Here is an 11,856-nt window from a genome sequence, read left to right as displayed (position 1 = left end):
TCCTGGTGTCCTTCACTGTTTATTTCCACTTTTTTAGTTCAGGTTTTAGGTTAAAGTCAAAGAAGAAACAGTCCTGCATTGCGACGCTGGTGGATAATTTCCTTGGAGTCACTGAGAGGTCAGAAAGCTGTCCAGGCTGGGACAGCTTCCTCCGCCAGAAGCAGTTCTGATATAAACCATGGCTTTCTCCAGACGTATTCCCACCACCTCCATCAGGTCGTACAAGGACCATCCGAGGACAAGGCTCTCCTGCAGCTGAGTAGGCTTAAAGGCCATTTATTTTCCACGAGCTGCAGCAGCAGGGCACAGATGACCTTGAAACAGAAGCTAACGTGTTAAAAAAACCCATCCTGTGTAGGTCACGGATGAAGACGAACACGGCGAGTGGTCACGAGCTGCTTCATAACAGCCACGAGGTCTCGCTCTGCACGCGCCCCGAAGAGCATGTTTAGTTGTCTTGGGGTCTTCAGGACTGACTTTATTGCAGCACAGACGCCAGTTAGATGATGATGAAACTCCAGTGTGGGTACATATGGAAAGATATGCGTCTAGCACCTTTATACAAACAACCCAGTTGTGAGGGACTCTATCAAAATTTGCTGACAATTCAGAACTCATTTTAGAAATAGAAGCATCCTCCTATCTCCTCCTGTCTATGGCAATCATTTGTTTTCCCCGGCCTTTGGGGGAACAGCATTTAGGGAATGGTTTCGAGCTGGGGTGGAATGTGTTAAAAATCTTTTCAAAGAAGGTGTATTCATGTCTGCTGCTCAGCTGGAGAAAGAATATGGATTCCGCTCAAAGACAAATCACTTCGGATACTTCGGATACTAAAAGACATTCTCCTCATCCCTCACATCGCCACAAGGTGGGTGGCTGGATGAGCTATTGGACATGAATCCGACTCTTAAAGGGATGGTTTCCATGCTCTGTGTGAGTATCCAGAGGGTGGCCTCCCCATTGCTTGATCATATAAAAAGGAAATGGGAGGAAGAGTTACAATTGGACATATCCGATGTTGACTGGAGACGTGTGGAACTAATACATACTTCCTCTATATGCGTTAGACACTGGTTAATATCATTTAAAGTGTTACACAGACTCCATCTATCAAGGGACAAACTGATCAGGGAAGAAGTGGTCAGGGGGCTGATCCAACGTGCCCAAGATGCAAACAGGGGCCAGCCAACGTATGTCACATGTTTTGGTCTTGCTCCCAGTCTGGAAGAGTTCTGGACCAAAATCTTTAGGACTTTGTCATCCATTCATAGTAAATACATAAAGCCCAATCCTCTAACAGCCATTTTTGGTGTGACACCAGGGGAGGCACGACTAACAATCTCTCAAAAGAAAACAATAGTGTTGTCTATGCTGTTAGCCAGAAAACTGATTCTGTTTAACTGGATTAAAGCAACTCCACCATCCCACAAACGATGGATAGAGGAGGTGATGGCACACCTCAGATTAGAACATCTTAGATTTACTCTGCAGGGCAACACTAAAGGTTAGCATGAGGTTTGGCAGCCTTTTATTTCCTACTTTGAGCATGACTTTTCATCTGCTCCAACATAATTACCCCCATTTATTTATTTATTTTGTTTGCTCTCCCACTAATGTCACTATTACTGTTGTTGTTTTTATCTTTTGATTTGTTTATCCTGTGGATGTCTGGGATATAGGGATGATAGGTTTGTATGCTGTCTTGTTAGTATGTTGCGTCTTGTTATTGTTTTGTCTGTAGTTTAGTTTTATACTTGCACCTTTTGAAGTCTGTTTTTTCTGTAAGTACTAAAGTACTTTTATCTTGTTAATTACACACTCCTGGTAACGTGATGTAAATAATCTAGATCCTGAGTGTGATTCATTTGACAAAAAAGACAAAATACAAAAACAATGCAGTTAAAAGACAAATGTGACTCACCTTTATGAGAATCAGCATCAGAATCAGAATCGTCTTAATTGCCACGTAAGTGAAGAGGTTTCGCATTACTAGGAATTTGACTTGGTGATTGGTGCACACATAGAATGCAAGAAAGAGTAACATATAATAGTAGAATAAAATAGAATAAGGTAAAACAAAATAAATTAAGATAAGTAAATAAAATAAAATAAATATGGTTCTGGAGGTAGTCCAAAGGTGAGGCAGTGCAGGGTGGAAGTGTTGTGCAAGTCGGTGAGGTAAACAGTGCAAATGGTCAGCAGGTGGATAAACCTTTTTGTGTTACCTCACAGTTCAAGGGTCAAACAAAGATTGTACTAATTTATTCAGGGTCTGCACTGGATTAACAACCAATTCACATGCTGCCGCCTGATCCAGTGGGATGAATTCATGAAGAACAACTCGGACGTCTCTGGAGGAAAAAAGAGAACGTGTGCATCCCTGTTGCTGTTTGACCAGTCTTTGCAGTCGTACTGTTCTCAGATACACAAGCAGAAAGACAACATCGATGCTACGACATCAGCAGCAGAGCAGTTAGGGTCTCTAAAGAAATCCATAACTTGTTTCTGTGTTTCTGTAAGCAAGAATGATGTGCTCAGTGTGCAGGGTGTTGCATGGACATTCGAGAGCGAGCTGGGTGTAAATGATGATGAGGACAAATGGGACTTGCGATGAGACCACGCAAAGAAGATATCAGATGAAACCGTGTTAGTCATCTGTCATAATTTAAAATCCTGCACCATTTGCAAATGTCACCTTTGTGCCTCAGCTGGGTCCTGCGCTCATGGTCTCTGGTCCTGTCCTCCCTCTTTGCAAATATGTTTAGATTGTCCCCTGGTATATTGACAGAGACAAAAATTAAAGAATGCAAGGGAGCAGGCAGCCGCGTACATTAACTCTCGGGTCATTTAGTATTATTGTAATAACAACAAACAGAGCACCGACTTCTGTTTTCTGTATGATTACGTCTGTGGTTGTACTTTATTCATCCCTGGTTTCTGCCACTACATGCAATGAAAAAAGAGAAGATAAAAAAGAAAAAGCAGAGCAGTGTAATACAATAAACAATTAGATTCATTCATTTTTTAATGCTGATGGCCATGGCTACAGTCTTGTAGCTTACTAAACTGTTACATGTCCTATCTGGGGTTTCATTTTTATTGTCAAAAAGCTCATTGCATTGCTGCTGTTGATATGTTTAATTTCTCACAGATCAATGTTGTGCTGAGCCTTTTGCTATTGGAAAAAAAAAACACTGAACAAAAGCTCAATAAATAATAACATTTGATAAATACAACTTGAGAAAAAAATGACGAAAACACATGCTTGGCTTCAGGACTGGACTTGTTGCCGTCTTCAGTTTTCCAAGGCTTCAACCGGTCACGGGCGGCCTCAGAGCATTTCAGACTGCGATCTTGGTCCTTGTATAACACATTATGTTAAATATGTCCTGAGGTTTGATGCTGTCAGCAGCAGCTGAAAATGAAATAATATTCTGTCAGTTTTTGTCAGCTTGGAGTACGACTCCAAGCAGAGATTAAAGGACCTTGAAGCTCTGAGGTTTGGATCGTATTTGTCTTCTCAGTGTCCATGAATTGCAAACTGCTTTTAAACATTCGATGCACAAGCTGCCCGAGTAATCCTGTTTGCTGCCTAATTGATACAAATGAGAGGGAGGCCGATTGGATTGTGAAGGAGAGAAAAAGGTCTGCTGGGGCTAATTTTCCTCCATGAAGCTCCACGCTGCACTTACAGGCAGCCAGAGATGAAATTACATAAAGCCAAGTGGGAGCAGAGGAGTCTCTGATGTCCACCGACGATTTCCAACGACAGCACCATGCATTTTAGATGAGCCAGTCAGTACAAACTGGGTACATGCCTGCATTTAGCTTTACACTGGTGAAAACGCCTTTGGAATGAACATGGTGTTGTTTTATTGGTTTGGGTTTCCCTCTGGCTTCTTGCTGCGGGGGTTGATTATACTGCCAGCATCGCAGAGGTTCTCCCCTTTTCTAAATAGATTACAGCTCTTTTTCAGCTAAAATGACAGAAAAGACTTAAAAGTTCATGAAAGAGCCACCCAACGTTCCCCCGCGGACGAATGCTTGGCGACAGCGGAGAGGAAAAACTGGCTTTTAGCAGGCACAAACCTTGGGACAGCAGCCATCTGCCTCCTTACGGATTGTGGCTATTGACTAAGCCAAGTGTTGTCCTCGTGGGACTCTCGAGAGACCAGACAAACTGAACCACCTGCATGTCTGTCGTCAACCTGAAGAAATGCTCCACTCAAAGCTCAGATTTTCTCCAGAATAAGTTTACTATAGCATCTGTTAGCTTTGTTTTCTTAGCGAATGTGGTTAGCTTACACTTAACAGCAAATCCAACCAACATGTTTAGCCACTTCATCATGTTTTGATGTTTTTCATGCTTTTTTGGCCAGATTGGGTGGGCTGTGATGAACTGAGCTACTTTTTGTACCATCTGGGCAGCTTACACCAATGAACAGTTAAACTGACTTTGTCTCCTTTCTAATTGATAGGCCCACAATCCTGCATTTTAGCAGGATGCAGTGCACATGCATTTATTCCCAACATTTTATGAGATTGTAAGAGACATGACTGTAAAACACTGACCAAGACATTGCTCCACTTCAGGCTTTTAGTAAACTGAACTAATGCTTGTAAGAGTGAGTGTAGCTCCTCCTGATACCTCGAGACTGTTGAAAATGTGTTGGGTGGTGTCACAGATGAAGCCTTGTGTTTTGAAGTTTGGAGAGCAGGCCGCTCCCTCAGCACTGTCGGGAATACGCAGCTGCACCACCTTTCACCGAGCTTCCTGTGCACTCTGGGCTTAAAGGATTCCCTGCTCTTACTCCTCATCTTCACAAAGACGTTTTCCATTTCAAAGCTGTGAGAGAGGCGAGCCGAGCAGGTAATAATGTGTATCTTCTGTGGAAGGGGATGATCGTCTCTTCAGAAACACTGGGTGGCTCGCCAGGAGCTAAACAGCCAGTTCCTCTGTAATTGATGAGCAGCAGGAACATATGGATGATGAACATGTTGTAGCTACTGGAAATCTTGCAGTAATTATTCAGCTGTCAATAACCTGACTCTGTCATGTAAGAGTACAATAATTCAGACATACTTGATTAAAAATTCCAATATATTTACACTGGAGACAACCCAGGGGAGGCAGGCAGTCTTCTAACTGTGGGTCTTTATGCAACATGAAAGCAACTGCTTGGGATGTTTTATACCTGTCAGTTCCTGTCACCTCCTCCTAAACCTCCTTCCCACTTTGTTACATAGACATCACAACTACATCGAAAGCATGACAAGATTTTTGGGTTTTTTAATCAACTTTGGTGAAATTTAACAGTCAATTTAGCACTGTGGATCAATAACAAACAGGTGCTGACCTTAATGATCACTGCTCCATGCGCTCAGGGTGTCAGTGTTTAAACTGCTAATTCCCAGACTAATAATGGAGCTGTTTTTCATAGTGACACATTCCTGGCACATCCAAAGTAGGCCAACTCTGACTTTAGCCTTGGACTTGCTGGCCCAGAGCAGGGCTAGCCCCATGTATGAAGGATGAAAACGGAGTCAACACAGGGTTAAAAGATGCCAGAGTGAAACTGGGCTAAAGTAAACATAGGGCGAGAAGTGCAGTGTGAACCGTATGGCCCGGGGCTATGGTTAACCCTGAGCACACAATGTCTGTGTGAAAGGGGGATAAGTTATCCTAAGGTCAGCTCTTAGCCCAGGACAGTAAAACATGTACTGTCAGTTTAAAGTTAAAGCATGTTCCCTCTTTATGAGGCTGTTTTTCAGGGGTTGGGTTCAGCACCTTTCTTCCCATGAAAGAAAATGTTAATGTTTAATGACCTCAACCCCATCCAACACCTTTGGGATGAACTGGAACGGAGACTGTGAGCCAGGCCTTTTGGTCCAACATCAGTGTGTGACCTCACAAATGCTCTACTGCATGAATGGGCACAAATTCCCACAGAAACACTCCAACATGTTGTTGTACTGTGATAATTCACAGAAAAATCCATGAAAATTGATAAAGCGTCTGCAGGGGTTTGTCTTCTGAAAGAAAAAACACAAGTTGCATCCAAAGTCAAATCATTGTTTCCATTTCTCTAGAACTATGCCTCCACCCAATTCTAAAAAAGTTATTAAGAAGTCTGTTTTTGACCTCGCCTCTACCTACCTCTACCATTTTCCACTGCTCATCCAGGTCCGGGTCATGGAGGGCCAGCAGTCAGGTGTCCCAGTACTTTTGTCTACATAGTGTATGGTTTATATGTATGAAAAGACCGCTGACCACAACAGCTTTCCTTTCGTACATCCTTATGAATTTCTCCTTCACATCTGTCCTTGACCTCATGACATTTTCCACTGAGGTCAGGGGGAAAGGATTAATTGTTTTACTATTGGAATGCAGCCATAATCACTAACTCACCTCTCTCACCATGAACTACTTTATATGGTTTTTGTGGAAATAAGGTCTGCTGGAAGGGGACTTTGTCTCTCTATTGTTGACAGGCAAAGTGCCTCCAGACTTCAGCGCAGCAGTAACGTAATGCATCCTGTGCTTTAACTTAATGCTTACATCTCAACAAATCTTGTCAGTATCATTCACGTACATTTTAAGAATGCATATCCCCATTTTGCTGTTTCCTCCCCACTTGCTGTTAACTCACTTAACTCACCAAATTCGCAACACATCCAAAGTGAGCTGACAGATTTGAGAACCAGTCAGGACGTGTTTGTTTGACAAACACTGATAAATCATTTACAAGAACATGTTTTTCACGTGCCCTGCAGTAAACACATACAGAGCTGGAAACAGTGGAGAGTAAGGGAGAGACAAAGGCAGCGGCTCACTGTGAACACTCTTTTATTAAGAAGTTTTGCAGGGCTTGGTTTATTTTGTTCTCATCAACATTACAGACATTCAGAGGAAACACATTCTCCATGGCGATGTGCAAAACAGCAGAAAGGAAAACAGGTACATTCTCATTACTGTTGGCTTCCGACGGGCCGACACAGACATTTGTTTTTTTTAGGTTTTCTTTTTTTAAAGCTGACCTAAACACACAAACAACAACAAGCTCAGTTCGTTGCATTGACTTTTAGCACTTAAAGAAAAAGAAGAAGAAAAAGCAAACATTTGATTTACACAACTTACAGCTAAAAGGTCGGCCCATTTCGAAGCCTCAGTGGGCCAATTACATGTGCTCCTGTCCTCACCAGGTCGTTCCAACCAGGCGTCACTGCAGGTTGAGTTTCTAACTCGAGCTCGTGTGGATGTAAATGCACATCTGTGTGCACTGGAGCGCTGGGCTTTTTCTCTTCCATTCATTCTTTTATTTGTAGAGAAACTTGGAGTCACAGACCACAGACCTGCCAACAGGTTTCACTCGTATTTCAGGGTCGTCTTTTTGTTATTTTTTCCAGAAATCTGCATGACCCTCAAAGTTTATCATGAATAATCATCAAACACGGATCCATAAATTTTGGTAAGTTGCCAGATCGTCTGTGAAAAACAACTTAAAACACAGTCCACACACTGCATACAATTTCAACCCATCTGTCCCCACAACCTGGCAACCCACAACCCCACTGAAGCTGCTCTTTGTCAATGTCAGGACAGGAGAATCGCCAAAAAGTGCTGCCGTATTTGAAAACCTGAATGTGGGGCAGGTGTGGCTCATACTGTTACTATTCAGCAGACAGGGTTTTCATTTGTGAGTGATCAGAACTGGGCTACATATGAAAACTTGTCAAAAAGTTTGATATTTTGGGAAACTCTGGGCAGCGACAGACTAGTTGTTTTCCTCAGTTGCCAGTCTTTATGCTAAGCTAAGCTAACGTAACCTCCCAGCTTGATGGGCATCGATCTACTCATCTAACTCTCGTCAAGAGAGGAAATAAACAAATTTCTCAGAACGTCATACTGTTGCTTTCAGTTAATGAAATGCCAAACTTGAATGTTGGGAATGTTGGGTTCTGTGTATTACAATTTAATTAAAGAGTTTGGTCTCGACCTGCTCCAACTGGAAAGTGTCATGAGATACATGAGGTTTGTTGTGAGTATGAGGAAGGTCCTCATGAGGAAGTATGAGGACACAGCTAGCAGCCGGTGAGTTTAGTTTGGCGAACAAAAACAAAATCCTCAAACCAGCACCTCCTCTGACTGGATGTCCAGTTGATACTGAGCTGAAGAACAGAGGAGTCCTTCACTTTAAAGAGTAACCAAACCCCAGAGTCTTAGCTTTAAATTCCTCTGTCCTGAAAATTCAAAAAACGCCTCTGGAACGTGACAGTATCAACGTGAGCAGGGCGGGTGGCAGGGGTGGGCGTTTCTAAAACACGCCTTAATCAAGGTCGAGTAGGCCCGATTCACACAAATATTCCCAACTAATTTCCAGGTGTGCTGGAAGGCTGTGCAGTCAGGTGGTGTTTTTACAGACTGCTAAGCGTTTCTGGCCACTAGCTAATAAATACTAAAACTAAAACTAACTGACACTAAATCAAACATCTCCAAAACACACAAAGTTAAACTGCAAGCTTCAGCTAACCTACAACTACTAAAATCATAAAAAAAAAAAAAATCTAACAACCAACCAACTGTCTAAAATTACTAACTAACCTACTTAATGATCACTAACAAATCCATGCAATCTGCTCAGAGGGGTGGGGACGGTTGATGATGTAAGCTGCCACCAAACACGTCACCTGCCTGCAGGAAAACCAACCACAAAATTCAATTGCAATAGCAGGTTTCAACCTGTAGAGGGCAGTTGCTATGCATATTTTTAATACAAAACGTAAAATTCGAATACTTTGCACTAAAATATCAAGATTTGGTCCTGAATCGATCAGTGACACGACTAAAATTGATTTTCAGCAGAATAAAGTGGTTTTGGGGTGTAGTTACTCTTTGAATTTCCTGTTAAAGACCTTGCTTGGGTTTAGAAACAACAATGTTATAGCACAACAGCTGAAACAAGACACACACAAACACACACACATACACACATACACACTGTGAGCTCATTAAAATAAGACTGAAGCGCAGGCAGATCATCACAGCAGCTGCACCCTGTATAGCCATACGCAACAATCCTCTTCCACCTTCCAGGAGTGTGAAACACAGTGATGTGGTCAGAAAACTGTTCAGAACATCCAGGACTTAACGACTCATTTCATGTCTCTTTTTGGGTGCCAGTCTCATGTTTTGATATTGAGACGTAAAATAAATATGGTCATTGCCTGGGGGGGTTATGCCACATGGGAACTGGACCCAGTGTGAACACTGATGTGTTTTTGTGTGTTCTGACAACTGAAATTCACAGTTTTGTGTCTGTTTTCTCTTTTTTCACAAGTCTGGTTTGGTTCATTTAAGTGTCCTACACACAGACTCATCCGGTCCACTTGTGAGAAAACATGCCCACATCGCCTGAGTGGGTTAAAACAGGTTCGTCCCACCTGTCCTCGTCCCAAACCGAAGAAACCCTTGATGTAAACAGGTGAGACAGTCCCAGAGGGTAAAAAGACTCAACAGCTTTCACCTGTAAAGGTGGAACAAAGTCTTTATCTTTCCAAGTCTCTCTCCCAAACGTTGGCACTAAAAGTTGAGGTTCAACTCTCTAACAAGGGGTCCCCCTCCCCCGCCACCACACGGAAAACTGTTTAAAGTTAATTACAATAATAACAGACTCTCATTCTTCCTTCAGTGTGCGACATGTTGTTAATATTCATGCCACCTTCAGACCAAAAATACAACTGCACACAAACGCTTAGGGATGCACAATACATACTGGACAGGTACAGCAAATTGTCAGCTGGGTAACGGGCAGTTTAATATTACCTGCAAAATGAAATTATAACCGACAATTCGAGCCGATAATATGAGCCAAATTGTTTTTGCTTACTTCACGAGTGTAGCATCTACATTAGCCAGAACAGTGGGGGCGGTATGCACTTTTAAGTGCAGGCAAATGCTGGTGTGGACACTTTGTACATTTTCAGCAGAACACATGATTGCAATTTACAAAATATGTTTCGAGACGAAGGAGAACGTCTTCAAGTTGTGACACAACAAATCTTAATGGAGCTGTGGAATATTAAATCATCCGTCGGAGCCTTTCTTCCCCTCAGGTGTGCCTAAACTACACCATACAGAAACACTCCAACATGTTGTGGAAAGCCTTCACAGAAGAGTGGAAGCTGTTAGAGCTGCAAAGCTGTCTGTGTGTTTACAATGAGACGTCATTAAAGTCCCTGTTGGTGTGAAGGTCAGCTGTCCCAATACTGTATTATATATTATGCATCCATAAACCGCTTGATGTGAGTGAGGCAATCAGTTACAACCCAGGAAGTCCAGACTGACAAAGGATTTCAGACAGTCTCGATGATTGTGAGGTAGATGCTACACCGGTCACTCACCTGGTTACTGGGAGTGGGAATGTTATAAAAGCTCATTTAAAGTCAGGCTCAAATCTGGTCACACGCCACTGATTTTGCTGAGCCTATATTCAGTCTTTCTCCTCCATCAACCCGTTTTGTATTTTTCTTTCTTTGTCCCAGTGAGTTTGGCTTGAAAAACCCTTAAAGTCAGCTTTAGAATATGAAAATAATGACTATAAACAACAGGATTATCTCCAAGAAGACTGACTGTCAGGTCTGAAGCAACCTTAATCATTTCTCATCTCAAAAGTCTTAAGTCTTAACTTAATATTCCCATAAAGCACCAGTTGGTTATTCTGTACAATATAACTGGAAAATCACTCAGAGCAGCATCAGTCAGATTTACCTTCTCTCTTAAAACATCATAGTTTCACAGTATTTCTGTCTTAAAAGGAGTTCATGGCGGATTTTCTGCATCAAAATGAATGACAGGATTGTTTGAAGAATTCAACATCAAACTGAAGTATAACGTCAAAACCAATAACTTATGTTTGCAGTTGAACAGTATTTCATGACTTCATGACAGAAGAAAGTCATGATAAAACACCTTACTAAGATAAAAATTACTCCCCAGCTTACTGGTATCTGCCTCTCGTATTTTTTAAGTCTTTCGATGTCCCTGAAGGCAACACTGATAACGCTCAGTGTGGCATCATTTATTTCTTTTTACCCTCCCTCCACACCTCCAGCTATTAACGTAAGTTCTTCTCTCTCATACAAAATCTTCCTCCTTTCTACAGTATCTTTATTTGTTTCCTTTCCCTTTCATTTGCACTGTTTTCCACACTTCATCAACGTCAACTTCTTCTGTTTCTGTCTTTTGTTGCTTTTAATAGCTTTTTCCTGTCACGCCAGTTAAAAATGACCCCCACTCTCTGCCTCTGCCCTCCCATTGGCGCGTCATCTCAGCAGTGAAACTTGAAGATGATCAAGACGATCCTCTTGTACTCCTTCCTGAAGTTGTGGTTCAGGACGCCGTAGACGACGGCATTGAGGCAGCTGTTGAAGTACGCCATGAAGTAGCTTGCTGTGAACAGCCACTCCGGTATTGATTGGCTCAATCTGGAGTCCAGCGCCACTGCCAGGCCGATCAGGTTCAGCGGCGCCCAGCAGACGGCGAACAGCACGAACACCACGAACATGGTGAGGAAGTTGCGCATGTCATGCGGCTTGATCTTTGGCCGCGAGTCCGGCTTGACCCTCCGCCTCACCCGGATCACGAGGATCCAGATGCGCAGGTAACAGTAGGTGACGATGCCGATGGGCAGGATGAAGTGCACCACCACCACCGTGATGGTGTACAGCGAGCTGACCGACTGCGCGAAGGTGCAGGAGTACACCCGCGGGTCGTACTGCAGCGACTCCACAAACCAGTTCGGCACAATGGCGAGGATGGTGAGCGCCCATACGAGCACGACGTAGCACATGGTGTTG

General features: G+C 42.8%; 1 protein-coding gene across 1 annotated transcript in view; it reads right to left on the bottom strand.

Annotated features, from left to right (window-relative positions):
• Window positions 1-11,041: 11,041 nt before the first annotated feature.
• The window catches only part of mtnr1al (melatonin receptor type 1A like), a 13,375-nt gene continuing 12,560 nt past the window's right edge, over window positions 11,042-11,856 (bottom strand). The window contains exon 2 of the mRNA XM_046406839.1: window positions 11,042-11,856. This exon is cut by the window's right edge and continues 241 nt beyond it. Within this exon, the coding sequence (XP_046262795.1) occupies window positions 11,328-11,856 (529 nt within the window). The 3' untranslated portion in view covers window positions 11,042-11,327.

The sequence above is a fragment of the Scatophagus argus genome, chromosome 12 (assembly GCF_020382885.2).
Source record: "Scatophagus argus isolate fScaArg1 chromosome 12, fScaArg1.pri, whole genome shotgun sequence".
In the NCBI taxonomy this organism is placed as follows: domain Eukaryota; kingdom Metazoa; phylum Chordata; class Actinopteri; family Scatophagidae; genus Scatophagus; species Scatophagus argus.
The sequence above is the reverse complement of the archived record's forward strand: the minus strand, read 5'-3'. Positions and strand labels throughout refer to the sequence as shown.